Source organism: Pseudorca crassidens, chromosome 2 (assembly GCF_039906515.1).
Source record: "Pseudorca crassidens isolate mPseCra1 chromosome 2, mPseCra1.hap1, whole genome shotgun sequence".
Taxonomy (NCBI): domain Eukaryota; kingdom Metazoa; phylum Chordata; class Mammalia; order Artiodactyla; family Delphinidae; genus Pseudorca; species Pseudorca crassidens.
In genome coordinates, this window is record NC_090297.1 from 19,038,623 (window position 1) to 19,063,726 (window position 25,104).

General features: G+C 46.9%; 1 protein-coding gene across 7 annotated transcripts in view; it reads left to right on the top strand.

The window, feature by feature from the left end:
• Positions 1-23,486, top strand: part of RCAN3 (RCAN family member 3) — a 109,001-nt gene extending 85,515 nt beyond the window's left edge. For 6 of the 7 annotated variants that reach the window (XM_067724501.1, XM_067724445.1, XM_067724435.1 and 3 more), the window contains 3 exons: positions 14,883-14,973; positions 18,199-18,283; positions 22,629-23,486. In XM_067724501.1, coding sequence (XP_067580602.1) covers positions 14,883-14,973; positions 18,199-18,283; positions 22,629-22,770 — 318 coding nt within the window. In that variant the 3' untranslated portion in view covers positions 22,771-23,486. Of the gene's footprint in view, positions 1-11,657; positions 11,799-14,882; positions 14,974-18,198; positions 18,284-22,628 lie in introns of those variants that run through there. The other variant, XM_067724509.1, reaches the window with a different exon arrangement.
• The last annotated feature ends 1,618 nt before the right edge of the window (positions 23,487-25,104 follow it).

The following is a 25,104-nucleotide window of genomic DNA, read 5'->3' on the forward strand; positions in this document are numbered from 1 at the left end:
TCTGCCCTCCCTGTGGCCACGCCCCGGGCGGCCACCCTGCACACGTGTCTCCCCTGCCCTTCTTTCCCACCTTCCTCCTTTTGGCCGGGTTCCCAGCCCTTAGAGGGGCTGCTCAGGTCTGCACAGTTTCCACATCCCGCCTCCTAGCAAAGCTGGGGGCCGGCGCTGCCACCTGAGAGGGAGGGAGGAGAGAGAGCGCGAAGGTTTAGATGAAACCGTGGGTCTCCCAGACAAACGCCCCTCTGTATCTCGGGGCCTGTTGTGACTGGCTGCGGGCCAGCTCTCCCCACGGGCAGCTTGAATGGCCGGGATTGTTCCCCCGCCTCCTGTCCTGTCTGCCGCCCAGCGCCTGCCTTCCAGCGCCTGCCAGGCCCCAGCTCGGCAGGAAAGGGGAGGGCTGTTCCTTCTGGAATGGAAGGTGTAGGAGGCAGGCGAGCCTTGGGGAGGGTGAGGGGCCACGTCCTGAACCAAACTGGGAGGCGGGAGAGTCACACAACGGAAGGAGCGTGAGAGGGAGGTCACCGATCCCCGCCGTGCACTTTGCAAGAGAGCAAGCTGAAGTCCAGACAGAACAAGTGACTTGCCCAAGGTCACACGGCAAGCAAGTAACAGAGGTAAGACTCGAACCCTGGGCTCCTAACTTCCAGCCCTGGGTTCTTGCCGCCCCCTACATCAGGCCTCCCTGTCAGGGTTTTGGTGGTGACCCTGCTGAACAGGTGATATAATGAGCTCCATAGCCCGGGACACTGAGACTCAAAGAAAGAACGTCACGTGATAAGCTTACACAGAACTAGGTTCCCTCGAATTCTGTGGTAAAGTGCAGATGCTCCAGACAGAGTTTACATCCTTAACTCATTCATTACGAAGACCTTGAGGTTAACCAAGCCCTTGGAAAAGGCGGAGGGAGAGGCAGAGAATCAAAGCGAGGCCCCTGAAAGGTCAACGTTAGAGGTAAACTCAGATGATTGGATTTTGTAGGACGGCATTTGCCTGGGTTCTTTAAAAAAAAATAATAAGGAGTTAGCCAGGGGCACTGGGGGTCAGGGCACCTGGTTCCGAGCAGGCTTGGTTTTTTCCCTGCACTCCCACCCCCAATTTTTTTTCTTCCAGAGGTTCACAGTGGCCTGTCCGTGGTGTATACAACTCAGGTACATCTCTATGTTCTTGCTTTCATAGGTGGCAACGAGAAGTAACTCAGAAACCTCAGTTGGTGTGTTTTAGAAACTTAGTGCAGTTACCAAGCGGGGTGGTTGAGGGCAAAGCTGAGGGGGAAACGCAGGGCCCGGTGGCACCTCAACGTGCTCACGGGCCAGAGTCCCTTCGGGTTGTCTTTGGTTCTTGCTGTTGTTATTACTGATCTTGTCTTGAATGAATCAGAAAGGAGTTCTGGAAAACGTACCAAATGAACTACCAATGAACCTTCCCGTCTGTGTGCCCTGGGCATCCCCGCCGGCCCTCAGCTTCCCCGTGTGTAAGGAGAAGGTGGTGGACTCAGCAGTTTTCAGACTGGCTTCCACCAAATCCTCTGATCACAGGAGTTGCCTCCTAGGGCCATCGCAGAGGGTGTGTGGACCAGTGAAAGAGAAATTGTCGGGGGAGGAGTAGAAGGGAGCAGCTTAGCTCCTTAAACCTTTTGGAGGAGCTGAATTTTCCATCATAAGTTCATCCCCCAAACTCTCCAACAGAAGCGTAGATCTCCTTTCACTCTGGACAGACACATAGAAAGTCTACCAGTTTCACTTTTTCCTGGCTGGCAGAATCCCCCTGTACCTCCCTCCTCCCCCTAGTTGGACTGGCTACCCCCAGGCTGCTGCGGGGCGCCGTCCTGGGCACTCCTCGATCCCTGGGTCCCTTGAGCTTCTCATGTTCATTCGCTCCTCCACGTTAGTGGGGCACGTCCTCCAGGAGCATCCCAGGAAAAGGTGCATGGGGTGGGGTGGATTTTTTATGAAGCTTCCTATGTCCCCAAATGTAGTTCTTCTACCCTTATTCTCGATATTTAGTTTGGCTTCTGTCCGCTTCTAGGCTGGAGGTTATTTTCCCTCAGAATTTTGGAGAGTTATCTCAGAGCTTCCCTGCTGCTGCTGTCAAATCCACTGCTGTTCTGGTTTCATCTGAGTGTTCATCCTTTTATTGGTATTTGACCTTTTTTGTTGTTGTTGTTATCTATAGATGTGTGTGGGATATTCTCTTTAGGCCCTGTGTGTGGGATATTCTCTTTAGGCCCTGTGTTCTGAAAGGTCATGATGATGAGTCCCACTGTGGGTCTTTTTAATTCATTTTTCTGGGGACTCCGTGAGTCTCCTCATTCTGAAAATTCATATCCTTCATTTCCAGGAAATTTCCAGGTATTCTTTGATAATTTCCTCCCCTTGATTTTTTCTGCTTAATCACTTCTTGAATTCTTATCATTGGAATGTTGGACCTCCTGGAGTAATTTGTTTTTGCCCCTTTTCTCTCCCAATCTTTATTTGTTCCACTTTATGAGACATTTCTTCAACTATCTTCCAATAATTCTATTGAATTTTTAAATTTCTTTTATCATATTTTAAATATCCTAACACTCTTTCTTGTTCTTGGAATATTCTTTTCTTATAGCATTCTGTTCTTGTTTTATTAATGTAGTATCTCATCTCTCTGAGGATGTTGAAGTTTTCTTCTGCCCTTTGAAGGGCCCTTCTGCCCTTCTGTCTCTATTTGCTTTAAACGCCTCCCTCTGTTCATTTGTTTGCTGTCTGTTCATCGTGTTTGAAGCTTGTACCCTCAGAGGTCTGTTGACCCTTAGCTATCTGTTCCTATTTAAGACTAAGCCACTAGAAAACTCGTTGAATAAAAAAAGTTCAGGGGAAGCTCTGGGTGTGGGGGCCGGCTTATCAGCTAGTGGCCTCCCCATTGGCTGATTGGCAGGAACCTGGTCATTTCATTGGAGGATCGTGTGACATCAATCAGTATCTGTCAGTCTGTTCTCTTTAGCTGGTCAGTCTCCCAAGAGCCTCTAATTTCCTGCCTGGAGGTTAAGCCCAGCGGCCCAGGGGGTTAAAGGGGCTAGATGAGCCCCACAATGCAGGGCTTTACCTCACGCCATTTTTCAGCCAGAGATGAACCACCACCTTCCTTTTCCTTAAGTCTCAAAGTCAAATGTGCCTATGAATCACCTGGGAATCTGGCTAAATAAAAGGCACATTCCCATTCGGCAGGTCTGAATGGAGCCTGAGATTCTGCCTTCCGAACAGGGTCGGCCCGCGCTGCTGACCCGAGGACCGCACTTTGGATGGCCAGCGTCTAGAGCCCTGCCGTCCAGCGGGACTTCCCGCAGTGGTGGACACGTGCTAGACCCACACTGATCAATACAGGAGCCACAAACCCCAGTGGATGTTCGCGCTTGAACTGTGGCTAGTGCGACTGAGGCACTGAGCTTTTAATTGTATTTAATTTTCCTTAATTTCATTTAACTTTAGATGGCCAGAGGTTTGAGCCTCGGCCTTTGCCAGGCCGCTAAGTCACACTCAGCCATCAGCTTTTCCAGCGTTCAAACCTTGACTGGCCTCTCTCCAATGTGGTTGTCGTCTCTCCTTTCTCTTTGGCCTTATGGATCCATACGTCTGAATTCCTTTACTGTCATTCATGGGGGGTTTCAGAAGGAAGCAGAGATGAAGACTTGTGTTCCATCTGCTCTTTTGGACCAGAATTCCCTCCTGCATTTTTAATTTTAATTTTATTTTTTAAATAAATTTATTTATTTATTTTTGGGTGTGTTGGGTCTTCGTTTCTGTGCGAGGGCTCTCTCCAGTTGCGGCAAGCGGGGGCTACTCTTCATCGCGGTGCGCGGGCCTCTCACTGTCACGGCCGCTCTTGTTGCGGAGCGCAGGCTTCAGACGCGCAGGCTCAGTATTTGTGGCTCATGGGCCTAGTTGCTCCGCGGCATGTGGGATTTTCCCAGACCAGGGCTCGAACCCATGTCCCCTGCATTGGCAGGCAGATTCTCAACCACTGCGCCACCAGGGACGCCCCCTCCTGCATTTTTTAAAAGACAAAGATGGATCCCACACTTTGTTTCTCCCAGGATGAAGCAAACCAGAGTTTGTCCTTCTTACCTGTCACCTTCCTCTGGGCCCAGAGAAACCATCTCTGAGTCACTGCAGAGCCTGAGAGCTGCTGGAGGAGGTAGAAGGCTCTGCCTGTCTGGAGGGAGAGCCCTGCTCACCCACTCGGTGTGGTTTCTCTATTCTGTAAAGGGAGGGGTGGGCTCATGGAGGGGCCAGGCAGCCAAAGGACATCCTTGCAAACCAGAGCTGGGCAGGGAGTGGACTTATAAAACTAAAGACATTCTAAGCCCTTGGCAGGGAAGAGATTTGTCTGTTCAGGCAGGACAGGGCAGGGGAGGCAGGAGTGGATTAAGTACAAACCTTGGGGTCTGACAGATTAGAGTCTGAATCCTATATATTAGCTCCCTCAGCAGGGAGGAGATTTGGACAGGAAAAATTGAGAATGGTCACCATTTAATTGTGCGAATAAATCCCACCGATGGGACCAAATCCTGGCAGGCAGGGGCTGGAGTAGGGTGGTCCTTCAGGACAGGATGAACTGTAGATGTATTCGTAGTTAATTTGGAAGTAGGTGCTGAGACATGTGAAATCAGCTCGTGCAGCAGGGATGGAATCAGGCTTGCCCCGTTGCCTCCTGAGCCCACGCCCCACACCCCTACCTAGCTGGCCCAGTGTCTTCAGGACCCCTTCTCTGCTCCTCTTACAGCACCAGCACCTCTCACGTACTACCTCCTGACGTGTGCTCATGACCACCACTCCCTGAACGTGTCTGGTCAACCTCCGCATTCCCCACAGCACCTGGCCTGTGGGATGTGTCTGTTCAGGCAGGGCAGGGGAAGCAGGTGTGCTTTGAATACAAACCTTGGGGTCCAACAGATAAGAGTCTGAATCCTATATATGAGGCAGAGTAATGCCCCCTCAAAGATAGCCACATCCTAATCCCCCAAACCTGGGCCTATGTTACCTTGCGTGGCGAAAGGGACTTTGCAGATATAGTTAAGTTAAGGATTTTGAGATGGGGGATTATCCTGGGTTACCTGAGTGGGTCCAGTGTAATCACAAGGGTCCTTATAGGAGGGAGGCTGGAGAATCAGAGAGAGAGAAAGAGATGTGAGGTTGGGAGCAGAGGTCAGAGAGAGAGATAAGAAGATGCTACAATGGGGACTTCCCTGGTGGTCCAGTGGTAAAGAATCCACCTTCCAATGCAGGGGACGCAGGTTCGATCCCTGGTGGGGAGATAAGATCCCACATGCCGTGGGGCAACTAAGCCCGCGCGCCACAACTACTGAGCTCACGCCCCGCAACGAGAGAGCCCACGTGCCGCAAACTACAGAGCCCACATGCCCCGGAGCCCACGCGCCACAGCTAGAGAGAAGCCCATGCGCCTCAACAAAGATCCTGTGTGCCACAACTAAGACCTGATGCAGCCAAAAAAATAATAAAAGAAATAATAATAATAAAAGTTAAAAAAAAAAAAAAGAAGAAGAAGATGCTACACTGTTAGCTTGAAGAGGGAGGACGGGGCCACAGGCCAGGGAATGCAGGTGGCCCACAGAAGGTAGAAAAGGCAAGGAGACAGAGTTTTCTCTAGAGCCTTGAATGGAGCATGGCCCTGCCAACGTTTTGAGTTTAGCCCAGTGAGTGTGATTTTAGGCTTTGGACCTCTAAACTATAAGAAAATAAATTTGTGTTATTTTAAGCTGTAATTTGTTACGGCAGCCATAGGAAACGAATGCATCCTAGCACTGCCATACATTAGCACTGGGACCTTGGATGAGTTACTTAACTTTTCTGAGCCTCACGCCTTTTTTATCTGGAAAATAGAGAAAAGGTATGTGAGAAAATATGTATGAAGTACTTAGCATGGTAACTGGCACAGAGTAAGCATTTGCTAAACGGGAGCTGCTGCGTTTGTGGGCATCATAATTGCCGTCATCCTTTCTGTTATTGGTTGCCTACCCACACGTGTTAAGTACAGGCTGGACATTCTCCTGTTTGTCTAGACCTTTATGGAGAGAAAGGATAGGAAGCTGTTATGAGACAGGCCCATAACTCAACTCCAGTAGTTCTCAACCAGGGGCAGCTTTGCCTCCCAGAAGACCTTTGGAAATGTCTGGAGACATTCTTGGTTGTTGTAAGTGGGGGATGCTACTGGCATCTGGTGGGTAGAGGCCCAGGATGCTGCTAAACATCCTGCAATGTGCAAGATACCTCCCAACAGAGAACATCTGCCCCAATGTAAACAGCGCCAAGCTTGAGAAACCCTTCCATTCTCGGAGGTTTTGTGGTAACTCTTGGGCTCAAAATAACAACATGTAGTAAAAATAGCGAGCAGGGTCCTGCTGCAGCAGGGCTGCTGACCCTCGGAGTGCCCCCAGGAAAATTGCTTGCCTCCTGGAAGCCTTGGCAGCCACCACAGTTTGGAGGTAGATCTGAATTTGAGAGTCAGCGTCTCCACTCATTTGCTGTAAGACTTTGGGCAAGTCAGTTAACCTCTCTGAGCCTCCATTTCTTTTTTTTTTTTTTTTTTTTCACGGTACGCGGTCCTCTCACTGTTGTGGCCTCTCCTGTTGCGGAGCACAGGCTCCGGACGTGCAGGCTCAGTGGCCATGGCTTACACGCCTAGCTTCTCCGTGGCATGTGGGATCTTCCCCGACCGGGGCACGAACCCGTGTCCCCTGCATCGGCAGGCGGACTCTCAACCACTGCGCCACCAGGGAAGCGCTGAGCCTCCATTTCTTATTAGCAAAGTGGAGATAAAAGACCCGCCTTGTCGTATTGGTTAAATGAGAAAACATATGAATGCACAGCGCCTGAGTCTTCATTAGCGTCCCCTTAAATGTTAGTTTCCTTTCCTTCCTGATCAGAATGTCGGGGTGGAATTATTTTCCTCTGACATATTCACTTAGGGGCATCAACTCTTTAACCTTGTGCCTATTTCCCTTGGGGACAGTGGGACACCTGAAGATTTATGTAGGAACTCAGGTGTAGTTTGAGGACTCCGTGGCTGGGCCCTTGGCTTGAGCCCAAAGACTGAGGGGCAAATGGAAGGCACAGGTCACGTTCCAGCTCTCGGTCAGTCTCAACCAGGATACCCACTGGTCTCTTTCTCCCACTGGCTCCTGGCACGGCCTGTGCCACCCTATTGGCACTAGGTGTAAATCTGCCTTGTGACAAGTTTCATCTGGGATTTCTATTTATAACTCTTCGTCCATGAAACTTATCAGACTTTCAGGTCTTGGCCTGGAAGCTCCTTGAGGCACCTTTCTTTACGATGTGGGCCACAAAAATAAGAAACAAAGGATGTTCAAGCCAGAAATTGACAGATGGGTAAATAAGACTTAGTAGATGTGGTGGGCCTGGAACCCCAACTTCCAGAGCCACGGGCCACTGCCTTTTCCATAGGACTTCAATCTGATGTTGCTCAGCCACCTCTCTGATCAGGCTGGACCAGGCGTGAGGGGGGATGAGCCCCACTAAATACTGATGGAAGGAAAGATTCTTTTTAATTTTTTTTTTTTAATTTTTGACTGCGTTGGGTCTTGGTTGCTGCACGCGGGCTTTCTCTATTTGTGGTGAGCGGGGGCTACTCTTCATTGCGGTGCGCGGGCTTCTCATTGCAGTGGCTTCTCTTGTTGCGGAGCACGGGCTCTAGGCGTGTGAGCGTCAGTAGTTGTGGCACGCGGGCTCAGTAGTTGTGGCTTGCGGGCTCTAGAGCACAGGCTCAGTAGTTGTGGTGCACGGGCTCAGCTGCTCCGCAGCATGTGGGATTTTCCCCGGACCAGGGTTCGAACCTGCATCCCCTGCATTGGCAGGCGGATTCCCAACCACTGCACCACCAGGGAAGTCTCAGCAAAGATTCTTAAAGGAAATAATTCCGTTTCTCATCCTCTTTGTCTGAGCTCTAGATACATGATCCCCATGGCCCATCTTTGAATCGTCTCAGAGCTGTGTACATGGTGGGCGCTGGTTGAATGAATGACAGGGAACATGGACAGAACAAGTGGGAGGATGACTGCGTGCACAGTGGGTGGGTGGGTGCACGAGTGGATGGGAGGATGGAAAAGTAGATGGATGAGTGGAACAAGAAATGGTCTTCCTAATTTCTGGGGACCAACCACAAGGAACATGTATTCAGTATGTAATTGTGTCTGGCCCCAAGTTCAAGATGGCATTATGCCAACTCAGACCCCACCTTTGGAAGCTGTGACACACAATGGGACAGAGTCAAGCACACGCAGGGTAGATGGAGTGGGGGGAGATGATGTGGAACCCAACAGGAATGGAGGGTGTAGGAGGGGCCAGTTAAGATTCAGGCAGACTGGGGTTACTATGTACTCAACAGAGCATTTGGAGGTTCCTAGGGGTCCCGTGTGCAATGCTGCTGCCGTGTCAAAACCCCTCTGTGGAGTTCTTCTCGGTTTGTTCTAGTCTCACCTGCCTTCCAGCCTGAATTGCACACACTGTCTCCCAATATCCCCCAAGTAGGTAGCTACAAAGAAAGATGAGCTTTTGGAAGACACTGGTTCTTGAGGTAAGCTATGCATGGCTGGTCCACGCAATAGAACCACAAGTTGGAAAGGCCCTTAGAGATCGTCTCCAAACTGGGCCATTTTACAGGTGGGAAAACCAAGGTCCAGGGAGGGGAGATGACTTTCCAAAGTTGTATGGCAAAGAGTAACAAAGGGGACCCAGGTGTCCTGATTCTCACCCCAAGTTATGAGTTCATTATTGCTCTTTTGCTGCACCCAGCAGCCCCTGTGCCCTACCAGTCCCATTAGGATTTTTGCCTCCCTGGGGGTAGTTTCACTATTTCCTCTGTCTCTACACTCAGCGGAAATGAAGGAGAAGGTCAAACCTCTGGAAGTTCTGAGGTATCCCTCCTCAGATCCCCTCCTTGGGACATCAGCCTTCATGGCCTGGCTCCTTGACCTTCCTGTTCATACTTGAGCTTGAGCAAATGCAGCAAACACTTGGCCAGGTGGAGAACTGGGGTCTCCAAGAAGAGGAGGGAGAACACAGACTGGGGACAGGAAGGAAAGGAGAAGAGAGGCTGGGATGGACATTCACCCATCACCCACCATCCAGCAGGCACTGTGCTGGACAGTTATAACATCTCATTTATTCTCATAACCCAGCAAGATAGGGAGTGTTATTCTTGCTTTATAAATGAGAACACTGAAGCCTAGAGAAGTGGCTTGGCTTGGAGAGCCGGTCAGCAGGGAGCCCAAGAATAAAACTCAGGGCTACCTGACCCCGAAGCCCTTGCTGGGTCCTGAGTTCCTAGACAACATGCTCTGTCACAGACCGTCAAGAGTTCTCAGGAGACACCCAGCAGGAGCTGGAGTTCCTCTCCTGAGGGCCCAATCAACAAGGTCAAGGCTAACAGGGATCAATGCAAAGTCCTGCCCTTAAGTTCAAAAAGACAGCTGCACAGGAGTGTAATGGAGTTCTGGTTACTGGACCGCAGCTCATCATAACACTGTCACCATGCATAATGCGGCCGTTATTGCCTTCTAGTTCCATTGCACTTTGAGTGTAGGAAGCCCTTGTACTTACTGATCTTAGGGCTTTGACCGTAGACAAGCACAAGAATAAGTCAGAAAGAGGCTTGCGGGTGTCCCAGCAGGGTCTGGGTGGAGCAGGGTCTGTGGCTGCCTGTAAAGCGAATGGGCTATTTGCCTGCATTCATCCAGTGCAATATCAATAGGTTTTGTGTGCAGCCACTGTGCTGAATATATCACATGTTTTATCTCATTTAATTCTCACACAACCCTATGAAGTTTGTAATTCCTGTTTTACAGATCAGAAAACTAAGAAGTGAAGACAGTTGATGGAGGTCACACAGCTAGTAAATAGTAGAATTCAGGCTCAGGTCTGATAATTGTCAAGAAAAATGTCGTTCTGGAGAGTTCAGGCCCCCTCTGGAGTCATGTATCCAGTTTGGGGTGTTATATTTAAGGAAGACAGAGAAACAAGGAACCCATCCATGAGGGAGACTATCACCCTAAAGATTGTTTGAAGGAGCTGAGAATATTTATCCCGGAGAAGAAAATCATCAGAGAACATACAGTTGCTGTTTTCAAGGGCAGAGAGCTCCTCTACTTAGAAACAGGTTGGGTTCACCAACGATTTGTTGGTTAAGTCCGAAAGGACATACTATAGCCAACTGCTATTGCCACCTACTGGTGGGAGATAAAATTGATGTGCTGATTTCAGCTACCGTAACTGTACCATTCATAGAACTTAACTTTTCATACATAGAAGGGCTTTTAAGCATGATCCTTGTCATGTGTAAGAAGTAGCAGATTACCTTTGTGGGAAGAGAATTAGGACAAATCCTTGTCATGTGTAAGAAGTAGCAGATTACCTTTGTGGGAAGAGAATTAGGACAAATGGGTTAAAATCACAAGGGGACAGCTTTTGGTTCCAAAATGAAAGTTAATTTTCTGATAATGAACACAAATTTATCAAGGGACTGCTCGGGACTAGTGAGGTTCTTGTCTGTGAGAGAAACCAAGTCATGTTGAATCTCCCATCTCTCAGGTGAATGGGAGAAATCGATCCCAATGTTTTGGTGGGTCTCAGGCATTCATGGCTTACCTATTCTGAGCTATAGTTGGACGTTTGGGTAGGGGTCTGCCAGAGTTGATAGCATCTGGGCTGTCTTATCCAGGGAGGAACTTTTAGGCTAGGCCAGAGGGAAGGAGGGTACCACAGGGGCAGAGCAGAAGGGGGAAATATTTTGGACAGGTGGGGTCTGGCAACATTTATCCTCCAGTTATGGCCCTTACACTTAACCAAGGAACAGTCAGAGAGGGGTGGTTCAGTGAGGTCCGTGATCCTCCATCGCTTCCCAAACTGACCTCCCACACGGGGCCATTTGTAAACAACCCAAGGGAAAAGTTTCTTATAGATTCTGCAAATGAGATTAAGGCTCGGCTGGAGACAGAGGTTCAGAGTATAGGCAAGGTCAGGGACCAGTCAGGTAGGACCAGTCTGGGTCAGGGTTAGATCAAGGGCTCTGGCTCTCTGTGCCACAGCCTGTGAGGTTTGTCCCCAGATCCACTGGGAGGCAGTCCAGTGAGAGTTTATGGAGGAGGGGCTGTGAAATCAGACAGACCCTAGCTTGAATCCTAGCATGGCTACATATTAGCCTTGTGAGCTTAGATTGATTTCTTCTCTGATCTGAGTCTCAGTTTCCTCATCTGTAGAGTGGGCACAGTGACTGCACCCTCCTAACCAGAAAGGTATGAGGATTAAATGAGACCTCCCACATAAATCACTGAGTGCAGTGCCTGGGGCACATAGTATATTATTATTATTATTAATTATTAAATTAACCTCTGTCAATGAAAACTAGCTTCGCCCTCCCTGTATGCTCCCCCATTTTCTGTGGCCATGGATCCCGGTCATGGGCACACTTGATACTGAAATCCCCTGCTGGATCTCACTTGGTTAACAAGAATTGCAGAGGCCCCACACATGAAAACACCCACATCCTTGGCCATCAACGCTCCACCACCCTCCCTCCCACCTTCTCTGATGTGGCAGGAACAGAGACGTAATTAAAGCCCTCGGTCCTTAGATGGGGCAAGATATGCTCTGGGATTACTCACTGTTCTCTCAGAAAGAAGAGTAGCCGGGCCCATCTGAAAAGGATTCACACCTGGCACTTGGCACCCAGGAGGTCACCCTGAAGGACCTGCAGAGGAGCCTGTGTCCTGGTGGCCTTAGGCGGCTCCATTACTGGTCAGTATGTGTCTGTGAGTACATGTGTGCGGGTTCCTGTAGTGACTGTTCATTCCCCCCCTCCCCACCGATGTGTACCAGGGGCAGGTGGTGTAGAGGGAAGGATATAGTCTTTGAAGTTTGCAGAACCAAGTTCATATGCCAAGGCTGCAGCCTCCAGGCTGTATGAGCATGGAAAGTCTCAGGGTCCTCATTTGAAACAAGGGGAGAGGAAAACCTACTTTACATGGCATTTGCTAATTAAATCAGAGGATGGATAAAAATATCTGGCACAAGGTCTTGGCATGTGGCAGACACTCGGATGGTGGCTTCCGTCATCTTTGTGCATGTTGGTTTAACAGGGGATGTGTCCATGGTAGGGTTTAGTTTATCTAGTGATTATGCCATGTCTCTCTCCTTAAATGACCTTTGACCAATGGCCACCTATTTGCCTCTTCTTAATGTTTTTGTTTTTATTTTTGTTTTTCTCTCTTTTTTGTGTTTAAAAGGAATTGTGAGAAAGCGTTACTGGTGAGTGTCCTCAGCTTGATATTGGTGGGGATAGAAGCAGAGCGTCTGGGCAAATGCATATTAAAACCCTTTATGTGCTGAGATGGGGAGTGTGTATATGTGTGTGTTGAGGGAGGGGTTCAGCCACCTCTCCTTAGGAGTAGGAGTGGGGGTCGGGGGCTGGGGAAGAATTTTATTCCATGTTCGCAAATTGGTCCATACCTATTTTTTTTTTAAATAAATTTATTTATTTATTTTTGGCCGCATTGGGTCTTCATTGCTGCATGCGGGCTTTTCTCTAGTTGTGGCGAGCGGGGGCTACTCTTTGTTGCGGTGCGCAGGCTTCTCATTGCGGTGTCTTCTCTTGTTGCGGAGCGCAGGGTCTAGGTGCACGGGCTTTGGTAGTTGTGGCGCGTGGGCTCAGTAGTTGTGGTACACGGGCTTAGTTGCTCCACGGCATGTGGGATCTTCCCAGACCAGGGCTCGAACCCGTGTCCCCTGCATTGGCAGGTGGATTCTTAACCACTGAGCCACCAGGGAAGCCTGGTCCATACCTATTTTTATAGAAAGAATTTTTTTTCCTGTTTTGAGCTCCTGTCTCTAATTAGCTCAGCAAGTACTCACTGACACCCACTAAAATCCTGAGGGCTAGCTACCATTTACTGGGCACTTAAAAGCACTTTGCATACTTAACCTTGATCCCTCATTTCCCTTGGGAAGAGCTACCTCATTTTACAAACAGCAACCCCAGCTGGGAGACGTTCAGCCACTCACTCAAGTCCTTCCACCGGCAAAGGTGAGGAGAGCCAGACAGGAGTGAAAAGAACCAGAAACAGTCTCTACCTCAACGGCCTGACCATGAACGTGGCAAGTTGACTGCCAGACACAGCAACTGAGACACGAGCTGTGGTGGTGCTTCTCTGCAGGGCACTGCTATGGGAGGATGGAGGGCAGCATCGCTAATTCCATCTGGCGGGAAGTCTTCCTGAAGGTGACTGGGCTGAGTCTGGAAGGTTCTGTTCCTTTTGGAGGGGGAGCGGGCCATGGAGCATGGCCAGCAACCCAGGTCTGTTTAAGGTAGTCGGGAGACAGGAAGCCCAGCCAGGCTGAAAGGTTGAAAGGTTGGCCGGCGTGGGGACATCAGAGTCACAGACACGTGCTTCAGGAAGCCTGAGTTGTGAAAGTCCTGAGGATTGGGTTTTTGGGAGGAGGGGACAGACATAGCTGGGGGTGGAGCAGTAGTTTAGGCAGGATCTCGAGACTTAAAGGAGGGCAGAGAAAGTAAAGGCAGAGCCTGTCCTGTGGATCAGCAGGGCCTGGCCGCACAGGGTCATTCTGAGGCTGAGGCCCTTGTTGGGAGGGTTGGCAGGGGAACAGGTCATAGCCACCAGAGCCCCCAGCCTGGCTGCAGATGACCTGACCCCACTTGGAGGGGTGCTGACTCCCGCTTCCATCATGAGCTGGCAGAGTTGGGGGACCTCGGAGGCCAAAGCCTGGGGCCGCAGCCCAGAGACAGCAAAGACCAGGAACGACGGGGGAGGATGGAGTGGCCCGTTGTCCCAGCAATTTGGCAGAGGTTGGTAGGAGGAACAAGGAGGCTGAAATGGAGGGTGGAAACAGCCAGTGAAGGGCTTTCGCTGCCAGATATAGACGTGTGGGTACCGGGGAGATGATTGTTTTTTGAGCCCGAGAATGCTATGGTCAAACCTACTGTCTCTCTCACTCTCACCAGAATGTGAGCTTCCGGAGTCAAGGAGTTTGCCTTTGGGCCAAGCTCCACGTCTTCGTAGCTGTGTGACTTTGGTCGATTCACTCAACCACTCTGAGCCTCAGTTTCTCAGCAGCAAAATGTGATGATTGAGAGCATTAAGGAAGCTGACAGATGGCATTTGTGAAGACAGCCTTGTGCATGGGAGATGCTCTCTTCCCATTGAGGGTTTTGCGCAACCACACCTGTGTTCTCTCTCCTCCACCCCCATCCCCAGACCACACTCATCCTTCAAGGCCCATTCAAATTGATCTCCTCCTTGAAATCATTCTTCACAACCCAATGGCTCATGTCACTGACTGCTTAATAATCAAGTAACCATAATTTTTTTCATTTGCTTTTATTCTTTCCTCCTTAGATTGTAAAACTTTTGAAAGCAGGAACACAATTTCAAGCACGGTTGTGGGGTGGCCAAAGCCCCACTAGCGTGGGAAGTAGACGCCTGGGGTTCAGTTCTTCTAGGTAAACTTGGGGCTCCACATGGCACTGGGGGCTTCAGTTTCATCAGTCAAATGGCAACGATAACCTCCCTCACAGTTTCTAGAAGATCAATTTAGACATTCTGTGTGAAACATAGTTAGGAGGAGTTGAATAAATATTGTTGAATGAATTGAAACTGCTTTGTAAAATGAAGTTCTTTACAAATGTCAGACCTTATATTTAATTCCCCATAGTGTATAGTAAAAGGCCTTATCTTTAATTGCTGCTGAGAGAAACTGCATGCTTAAATATTTTCTCCTGTCACCCAGATGAAGACCAAAAGAGGCATCATACAGGGGTTATAAAGATTACTCTGGTTTTAAATGATATTTCATCTTCCTTCTCAGCAGGTCGAGATGACCACAGCTACCCCTTTGGGGAGTACCACCTTCTTCTCATTGAACATGACCACCAGAGGAGAAGACTTTCTGTACAAGAGTAAGGTCAACTTAGCTTGGTGGCCAGGGGAGCGAGGGCGGGACAGGTGTTGTGGTCAGCTCCTGGTGTCGAGGTCAAGAGCGTGGGCCCTGGAGACACACTGCCTGGGTCTCAGTCTCAGTAATATACCACTTGCCAACTACATGACCCTGAGCACATGACTTCACTGCTCTGGGCCTGATTTCCTCATTTATAAGATGGGAATATTAACAATGCTGCCACATAGGTAGGTGTGAAAGCTAGAAGGGATAATCCATGTAAAAAACGTAGCATAGCCTCTGTGCGAATGAAACATACTAAGTACCTAATGAGTATTATTATTACTATTACTATTATTTTCATTAGGGAGTTTGGGGGCTTAGAAGGCGATGGAGATTTCTATCTCTTGTAAGATGGCCCTACACGAGTCACCTTAAAATGCAGCTACTTTCGTACTAGTTTTGCAAAGCAAAGACATCCCATCAATTTACCAAAGAGTAAATGAATGTAGGTAGGAAGAGTTAGTTCTGGGGAGACATTTGCCAAGAACAAGGGGTCCCTAGAAGGAAAAATTTGAGGACCATTCTTCAGAAAACCAACTGACTGTATTAGGTGAAATTTGGGTCCATTTCAGTCATCTCAGGCGACCTGGTACATACCTCCATGAATGGAATAGGCCTCCCGACACACATGGAGCAGTGAGGAACAGTGTTAAACAGCTACAGGCTGGGGTACTCGCAGGAAGCTGGGTTAATGGCAGGATGTGGCTCTTCTATGGAGACCCAGAGAGGGTCGCTCTTGGGACAGGGTCCCACATGTTAGCCTGCTCTTGCTGGGTGGGGAGACCTACAGAGGCCTGCTGAGATATGTCTCAAAACAGTTCTGAAGTGAAATGCAGGGTAGATAGAATCACTGTCAGCAAGATGGGAATAATGCTGTTTTCGTTTAACTAAAAGTCATGACTCTCAACTAGGCAATTTTGCCCCCTAAATAAGGTTGCCAGATTTAGCAAATAAAAGTACAGGATACCAATTAAATTTGAATTTAAGATAAACAATTTGGCTTCCCTGGTGGCGCAGTGGTTGAGAGTCCTCCTGCCGATGCAGGGGACACGGGTTCGTGCCCCGGTCCCGGAAGATCCCACATGCCGTGGGGCGGCTGGGCCCGTGAGCCATGGCTGCTAAGCCTGCGCGTCCGGAGCCTGTACTCTGCAACAGGAGAGGCCACAACAGTGAGAGGCCTGCGTACCGCAAAAAAAAAAAAAAAAAGATAAACAATTAATAGATTTTTAGTATAAGGATATACCTTGCAATATTTTGAAATTATTCATTGTTTATCAGATATTCTAATTTAATGGGTATTCTGTATTTTATCTGGCAACCCTACCACCAGGAGACACTTGGCAATGTCTGAAGACATTTTTGCTTGTCACAACTGGGAGTGTGGGAGGAGAAGTGCTACTGGTATCTAGTGAGTACAGGCCAGGGATGCTGGTAACTACCCTGCAAGGCACAGGACAGTCCCCACAACAGAGAATTATCCAGCCGAGGTTGAAAAACCCGCTGGACTCCCCAGGAAGGAAAGAAAAACAAGTAACACCACGATGGATTCCCCACCCCCTCCCTTTTTCCCTCTGTCCTTCTTCCTATGAATAAATGCACAGTTGTTGTTGTTTTTTAAGTAAACTTTTTATAAAAGCATTACATATGTTCGAAAAAGTGCCCAAATGATAAGTGCACAGCTGGACGAATTTTCACAAAGTGCACACAGCTGTGTAGCCAGCCCCGCAGATGAAGAATCAGGCCACCATCTGTGTTTCAGAAGTTCTGGTGCCCTTTGCCATCACTATCCCCCACCCACTCAAGGGAACCCACTGTTCTGACTTCTACCACCATAGATTAATTCTACCTTGGTTTTGAACTTTGTATTCGTGGAATCATACCACGAATGATTTGTTCAATGTTATGTCTGTATGCACATATTTAATGGTTGCAACATAATGTATATGTATGTATGTGTATATAATATCATATTCTATATTCCACACTTTTCTATCATCGAAAGTGTTCCATGTACCATAGTCTTCGTAATTATTATTTTAATTACAGTATATTTCATGGATAAGTGTGCTATACCTTATTAAACCCTTCCCATATTTAGAATATCAATAATGGAATAAACATTTTCATTCATATAGCTTTTTCTGTATTGGGGATTATTCCCTATGATCAATTCCCCAGAATCAAATAGATCGGTTTAAAGTATGAAGCTTGTTTATGATTCTTGATGTTTTCTGTATCAATTCTGGCAAGGCTGTTGATCTTGAACCTAATATTAGAATTTGACTTTGGGACTGGGAGCTGATATTGAAATTAGAATCTGAGATATGAAGCTACAAGGACATTCATCATAGCCATGTTTTTAATAGTGTAAAATTGAATGCAACATAAATATCCTCAATAAAGAATTGGTAAACAAATTATGGCACAGGCAAACAGTGGAGTACTATACAGCCTTCAAGAGTCATGAAGAGAAATATGTACTTACATAGCAAAAGGATCAGGGTATTTTGTTGTAAAACGGTATATGGAATATGGTTCCATTTTTATCAAGTGCATATTTTTCCATATTTATGAATATTTTCTTAAGATGGATTTTCAGACATAGGATTAATAAATTATTCTAAAAGATGATAGATAAATATGCATATATGCAAAAACATGATCACATTGGCGAATGTATACGTATGTAGACTATCAGTGGCTCTTGGGGTAATGAGGTCTTCATCTTCCCCTCCTCTTTGGCTTGTATGTCTATTTTCAAAATTATCTACACAGGGCACAGGGCTATTGTTGTTGCCCATGTGTGTCCTGTAGGAAAAAAAAATTATCTACAAAAACCACATATTACTTTTATATCATCTGAAAGAAGGAAGGATGTTTTATTTCACAAAAGTAGTTCAAGGCTATCTTGGGGATGATAAGAGCAGGGCTTAGCCTAAGGCAGGATTTTGGCAGGGCAGGTGCTGAGGATATGGCCCTCCAAGTCCCATTGGAGGCAGAGGTACACTGCCACTCTAGATGTGACTCTGTCCTGGGGTCAGCAGTGAGTATGCCAGGATTTCACGTTCTCTCCTCTCCTTGACCCAGTGAGGATGCCAGGTGTTGTGTCTTCCTCCCAGCCTCCGAATCCTTCCTTGCATTTCAGTTTGCACGTTAGCCATCCCCACTCCTCTCTTCCTCGTAGGTTCGGGAGCCATCGTTGCCGCCATTGTGGTGGTTGTCATCATCATCTTCACCGTGGTTCTGATCTTGCTGAAGATGTACAACAGGTATGGGATGCCCTGGGCTTTGGAACTGTCTGGTCCCTTCAGTGATGCCAGAATGAATGGGAAGTAATGTTTGTGGGTGCCTATTATGTGCACAGCAGTATCTATGAGTCCATCATCAAACGCTCTAACCCTTAGTGGGTCCTTTTTTGCTGTCTGTTCTACTGGAAGAACTTCACAGTGACCATATATTTTTGTATTTGGAGAAATATTTTTAAAATATAATAATATAATGACAATGATAATAACCTTGAGCTGTGTAGTAAACTCTTATATGTAATTTACAAATAAGAGAGGAGTGTTTCAATCCTCTTCTGGAGAGCCCTCTGCTAGGTTGTATTGTGTGGACCACATGAGTATTTGAGGTGACAAATTCTGAAATGCACATACCTGTGACTTTACTTTCTGGGACCAAATAAGAGGAAATAAAATCATATAAATTGTAAGAAGAGTAACTGCTGTGTTATCACCTTATGTGTTATCACCTGTAGTCACAGCTTTGCTAGAAGATTATTCTTTTCAGTGAATAAATCAAACTTAAAAGACTAAATTCAATTACATCCTAGAAGACCTGGAAGCCATTAAAAATATTGTATAAATGTATAAATTGATGAGGAAAGTTGTTTACAACATATTGTCAAAATTTACAAAGCAGTATGTACGTCATTTTTTTAAAATTAATTTATTTTTTGGCTACGTCAGGTCTTAGTTGTGGCAGATGGGATCTTTCGTTGTGGCTAGTGGCTCTTCGTTGCGGTGTGCAGCTTCTCTCTAGTTGTGGCGCACAGGCTCAAGGGTGCGTAGGCTCAGTAGTTGTGGTGTGTGGGCTTAAGTACCCTGCAGCATATGGGATCTTAGTTCCCCTACAAGGGATCTAACCTGCGTCCCCTGCATTGGAAGGTGGATTCTTAACCACTGGACCACCAGGGAAGTCCCTAAAGCAGTATGTACATTATGATCATGCACATGGGTTACGCACATGCACCCAGGAAAAGTTCAAATGATATACCACAAGGTGTTAACAACCAGTATGTCTGCATGATGGGATTGCTAGTAGGTTAGTTGGTTGGTTGGTTTTTGCAAGGTCAAGTGGTGTGCTTCTTTATTTCTGCATTGTTTTTATAATAATATTAATGCATTTATAAGGGTAGCTAACATATATTGATCTCTTACTATGTGCTGGGCACGGTTCTAAGCTCTTGACATGTATTAACTCATTAGGTCTTCATAACAGCACCACAAAGTGGGTGCTTCTATATCCCCAATTTTATAGGTGTGAAACAGGCACAGGAAGATTAAGTAACATGCCTGAATTCACTCAGCCCTAATTGGCAGAGTTGGGATTCAAACCCAGTTCATCTCGTTTCAGAGAAAATACTCCCACCAGTACACATATAATAACAATAATAACATTTCATATGTTATTTTAAAAAATCTTTGGGCTGTTACAGTTTGGGTCTATTTCAAACCAGGAAGTGGCATCAGACCGCAAGTTCTACCCGCCATTCCTCTCCATCATTGCTGGAGCTCTAAACCCCTTTTCTAGGTTGAAATTTGGCTGGAGACTCTACTCACCCCATCCTGTGTACAATGATACGTGGGCTGGGAATTGAGAAACCTGGGTTCAGTCTTTGGTCTGTCAAAAGCAGGCAAGTTATTTAGCCTCTCTGTGCTTTGATTTTATCATCTTTAAAATGGAAGTGTCTCTAAATAGACATTTCTCCAAAGAAATGGACAATAGACACATGAAAAGATGCTCAACATTGCTAAATATTAGAGAAATGCAAATCAAAACTACAGTGAGGTATGTCCTCACACTGGTCAGAATGGCCATAATTTAAAAGTCTACTGGACTTCCTTGGTGGTCCAGTGGTTAAGAATCCACCTGCCAATGCAAGGGACACGGGTTCGATCCCTGGTCCGGGAAGATCCAACAAGCTGTGGGGCAACTAAGCCCATGTGCCACAACTACTGAGCCTGTGCTCTAGAGCCCGAGAGCTGCAACTACTGAAGCCCGTGCACTCTGCGCCCACGTGCTGCAACTACTGAGCCCGTGTGCTGCAACTACTGAAGCCCACACACTTAGAGCCCATGCTCTGCAATAAGAGAAGCCACCGCAATGAGAAGCCTGCGCACCTCGATGAAGAGTAGCCCCTGCTCGCCGCAACTAGAGAAAGCCTGCATGCAGCAACAAAGACCCAATGCAGCCAAAAAAAAAAAAAAAAATCAGTTAAAAAAAAAGTTAGGGCTTCCCTGGTGGCGCAGTGGTTGAGAGTCCGCCTGCCAATGCAGGGGACACGGGTTCGTGCCCCGGTCCGGGAAGATCCCACATGCTGCGGAGTGGCTGGGCCCGTGAGCCATGGCTGTTGAGCCTGTGCGTCCGGAGCCTATGCTCCGCAACGGGAGAGGCCACAACAGTGAGAGGCCTGGGTACCGCAAAAAAAAAAAAAAAAGTTAAAAAAATAAGTCTACAAATAATAAATGCCGGAGAGAGTGTGGAGAACAGGGAACCCTCCTCCACTGTTGGTGGGAATGTAAGTTGGTACAGCCACTATGGAAAACAGTGTGGAGGTTCCTTAAAAAACTTAAAATAGAGTTACCATGTGATCTAGCAATTCCACTCCTGGGCATATATGGAGAAAACTATAATTCAAAAAGATACTTGCACGCCAGTGTTCATAGCAACACTACTTACAATAGCTGAGACATGGAAGCAACCTAAATGTCCACTGACAGATGAACGGATAAAGAAGATGTGGTATGTATACACAATGGAATACTACTCAGCTATAAGAAAGAATGAAATAATGCCATTTGCAGCAACGTGGATGGACCTAGAGATCATCATACCAAGTGAAGTAAGTCAGACAGAGAAAGACAAATATCATGATATTACTTATATATGGAATCTAAAATATGATACAAATGAGCTTATTTACAAAACAGACTCACAGACATAGAAAACAAATTTATGGTTACCAAAGGGAAAAGGCAGGGGTTGGGGGAGAGGGATAAATTAGGAGTTTGGGATTAGCAGATACAAACAAAATAGATAAACAACAAGGTCCTACTGTATAGCACAGGGAACTATATTCAATATCTTATAACAACCTATAATGGAAAACAATATGAAAAAATATATATATATATATGTAACTGAATCACTTTGCTGTACACGAGAAATTAACACAACATTGTAAATCAACTATACTTCAATAAAAGAAAAGGATAGGGGGACTTCTCTGGTGGCGCAGCGGTTAAGAATCCGCCTGCCGGTGCAGGGGACATGGTTTCAAGCCCTGGTCCAGGAAGATCCCACATGCTGCGGGGCAACTAAGCCCGTGCGCCACAACTACTGAAGCCCGTGCGCCTAGAGCCCGTGCTCCGCAACAAGAGAAGCCACTGCAATGAGAAGCCCACGCACCACAATGAAGAGCAGCCCCCACTCGCCGCAACTGGAGAAAGCCTGCGCGCCACAACGAAGACCCAATGCAGCCAAAAAGCAAAGAAAAGAATAGGCAGAAATTTTAATTCAACAACAACAACAATGGCAGGTTCTTAAAGCGTGATAATTGTGTTATGTTACGTTGCAGAGTGCCCTTGTTCTTAGGAGTATTTAGTGTTGAAGTGGCATGATGTCTGCAACTAACTCACAAATGGTTCATGATGTTTTAAAAAACTGTGTGTGTGTGTCTGTGTGTGTGTGTAAATGGGGCAAGTAAAAGGAAGAAAGCAAATGTGGCAAATTGTTAACAGTTTGTCGATTGTTTAGTGAAGGGTATTCAGGTATTAGTTGTACTATTTGTGTAACTTTTCTGAGGATTTGAAATTTTGAAAAAAGAAGCACGATAGGTCAACAAGATGAAATTTCATGTAGACATTATAGTGAATGATTGTTGTTAGTTATTGAATTTTATGGCATATGAGATGAAAGCCAGGATATATGTTTGAAGTCCATTCTCTTCTCAACTGTGTAAAAAGTTCTTCAATATTTCCAGCAATAAACTTAGCAAGCATAATGAGGCTTCACGTTACAACTTTGAACAGAAAAAAAACGTAATAGCTTCATTTTGCCTTCAAAATAGCCACCTATCTGCTACTTTACTCATTTGTTAATAGGAAAAAAAATAAAATTAAGTATCCAACCTAGGTTAAACAAAGAAACTGAAGGGTCAGACTACCTGATGTCTAAGATCCCTTCCAGTTGTAAGCTTCTGTGATTGGCAATTAAGCAACATGATTTAACGATGATCTATATTAATTTCATCACTGGAGCTGTAGTCACAGAGCTCGTTCCCCAAGGCATATGAGGGGGAAGGCTCAGCCATGCGTGTGTATCTCATTACAGGAAAATGAGGACAAGACGGGAGCTGGAGCCCAAGGTCCCCAAGCCAGCCTCCCCTTCTGCCCTGGGCCCAAACAGCAACAGCAGCCAACACCCTGCAACTGTGACCTTCAGCCCTGTTGACGTCCACGTGGAGACTCGGTGACCCCCCATCCTGGGTGCTGTCTCGGCCACTGTCCAAAGAGCCTTCAGTCAAGACCAAGAAGCACATTTCTCCTCTGGCAGCTTCACTATGAGTTTGTTCCGGTCAGGTCAACAGGGGCATCTCTTATGCAATCCCTGATGCTTCAGGCAACCCCCAACCCCATCCTGCCGGGCCCCACCCCAGGTACGTCCATATCCCTGCTGCCACCCTTCCAAAAAGCTGTGCTATTTTGGGAATCCACTGCTGTGGGTTTAGCTGTCTCCCCGCAAACACAATAGCTAGACAGACAGACAGGCAGATAGCCCAGGAGTCTTCTGGTCAGGAGTCAGGGGTCAGGGCATGCTCCTTAGAGGGTCTGCCCTGAGGTCATATCAGAGGAAGGGCCATATCCACAGCTTTGTAGAGCAAAATAGTCAATCCCATAATCAGGCACAGGGGAACTAACTTGGACTAACTCACCAACAACCCAGCTTGTTAATTTATAACTTGTCCCAGTGCTAAATGACTGCTAGCTAGCTCATGACCATCGATCAGCACATTTCTCCCTCTTTAAGAAAGGTTTTGGGAAAAACTGGATTCTTCTCCAAAGGTGTCTACTTCTTTAGTAAAGAGTCAAAGTCGAAGACATAGGATGACCTTGAGGAAGAACGGCATCTGGGATGAAAGCTTGCTGTAGTGTCCATGGGCCTGGAATAAGCCTGGTGTCTGGTCAGGGCCCCTCCTTGACCTTGACTCGGTCTCATTTCTTGGCTTCCCTCTATTTGGATTCTGAGCAATCCTCACTCTCCAGTTACCATCTTACCTCCAAGGTCCAGTATTTGGAGACTGATTAGATTACAACTCTATTTATGTTACCTCTGCCCTTCCTGGTCACCTTGCAAAGATTCAGGATATATTCAAAGTACCACATTCACAAACCATTCCTCTGGACAGAACTCATCTCTTTGACACTTCAGCCTGGAGAACAACCTACTGAAAGAGGAAAGCATTTTGGAATTAAGAAGACCTGCCTTCCAAGCCCTATTTCCTGGTTTTGTGGCCTTGGGAAAGTGACTTGACCCCTCCGTATTCTGTTTCCTAACATGAAATGGGAATAACGTCTGCCTCACTGGGTGACTATGACAAGCCAGGGACTTAGTAAAACAGCTTAGGTAGCACCTGGCGCCCAGCAGATGCTTTATAAATGGGAGCCAGCATTATTATTATGAATTTCTTCCATTGTAAGACATACACTTGTTCCCGTTTTAATGATTCTGAAATCAGAATATGTCTTAAAATGGATGGGTCCGCTAATGAGGTTGCGTTTTCTCTCTCTCTCTCTCTCAAAGCTGTTTTTTAGCCAGTTGTGCATTTTACAGTTGAAGGCATCTTGGAAACAAGGTAATAAATCTGTATCCTGTTACAGACAGTGACACACTCTGACATTTAACCTTAAACTCTAGGAGTCTCTCCTTCTGAGGGAAGTCTCTTTTGAGGGAAAACTGAGGGTCAGGAGGTAAGAAGACGGACACAGGGTCACACAGTTCATGTCATCCCACTATAAAAATGCTCACTTGAATATATCTGGAGAAATACAGGCAAATTCTTTCTCCCCAGACATCTCTTCTCCCTCCTGTGTTTAAATATCCAGCAGACACTTTGCAAGGTGTTTTACGTAAGTTATGTCATGGGATTTATTTTTCCCAATAACCCTGGGAGGTATTATTTTTCCCATTTGCCAATGAGAATTTCAAACTCAAGAAGAAAAAATACTTGCTCAAAGTCTCACAGCTTGTGAGACAGTAAGTCGCAAAGACAAGACTCAAACCGTGGCCTCTTTGACTCCAAAGTCCATCTTTTTGTTGTATCACACTCTTCCCTAACATCCCGGCTCACAGAACATGGATTCTTTTGTGAGCTGAGCAAGAGGAGGACAGGCTTACCCATGTGTCTGAGTGGAGGTCGGGGGTCAGCTTCCACACCAAAAGTGGGGCAAAGCCACTTTGGTAGCCTCCTCTGGGCTTCCATGATTGTAGACAAAGGGGCCATTTCCAAATCCATCCAAGCTCTAAGGATTTCTGCTTCATTCCCCCACCACTTAGGCCCAAGGAGCAAGGCATGAGATGGCCTCGAACCAGGACAAAGCCATTTAAGGACTCAAGCCCACATAGATATGTTTCCCAGATGTATTCTGCTTTAAAAAAAAAAAAAGATTAGGGCTTCCCTGGTGGCGCAGTGGTTGAGAGTCCATCTGCCGATGCAGGGGACATGGGTTCGTGCCCCGGTCCGGGAAGATCCCACATGCCGCGGAGCGGCTGGGCCCGTGAGCCATGGCCGCTGAGCCTGCGCGTCCGG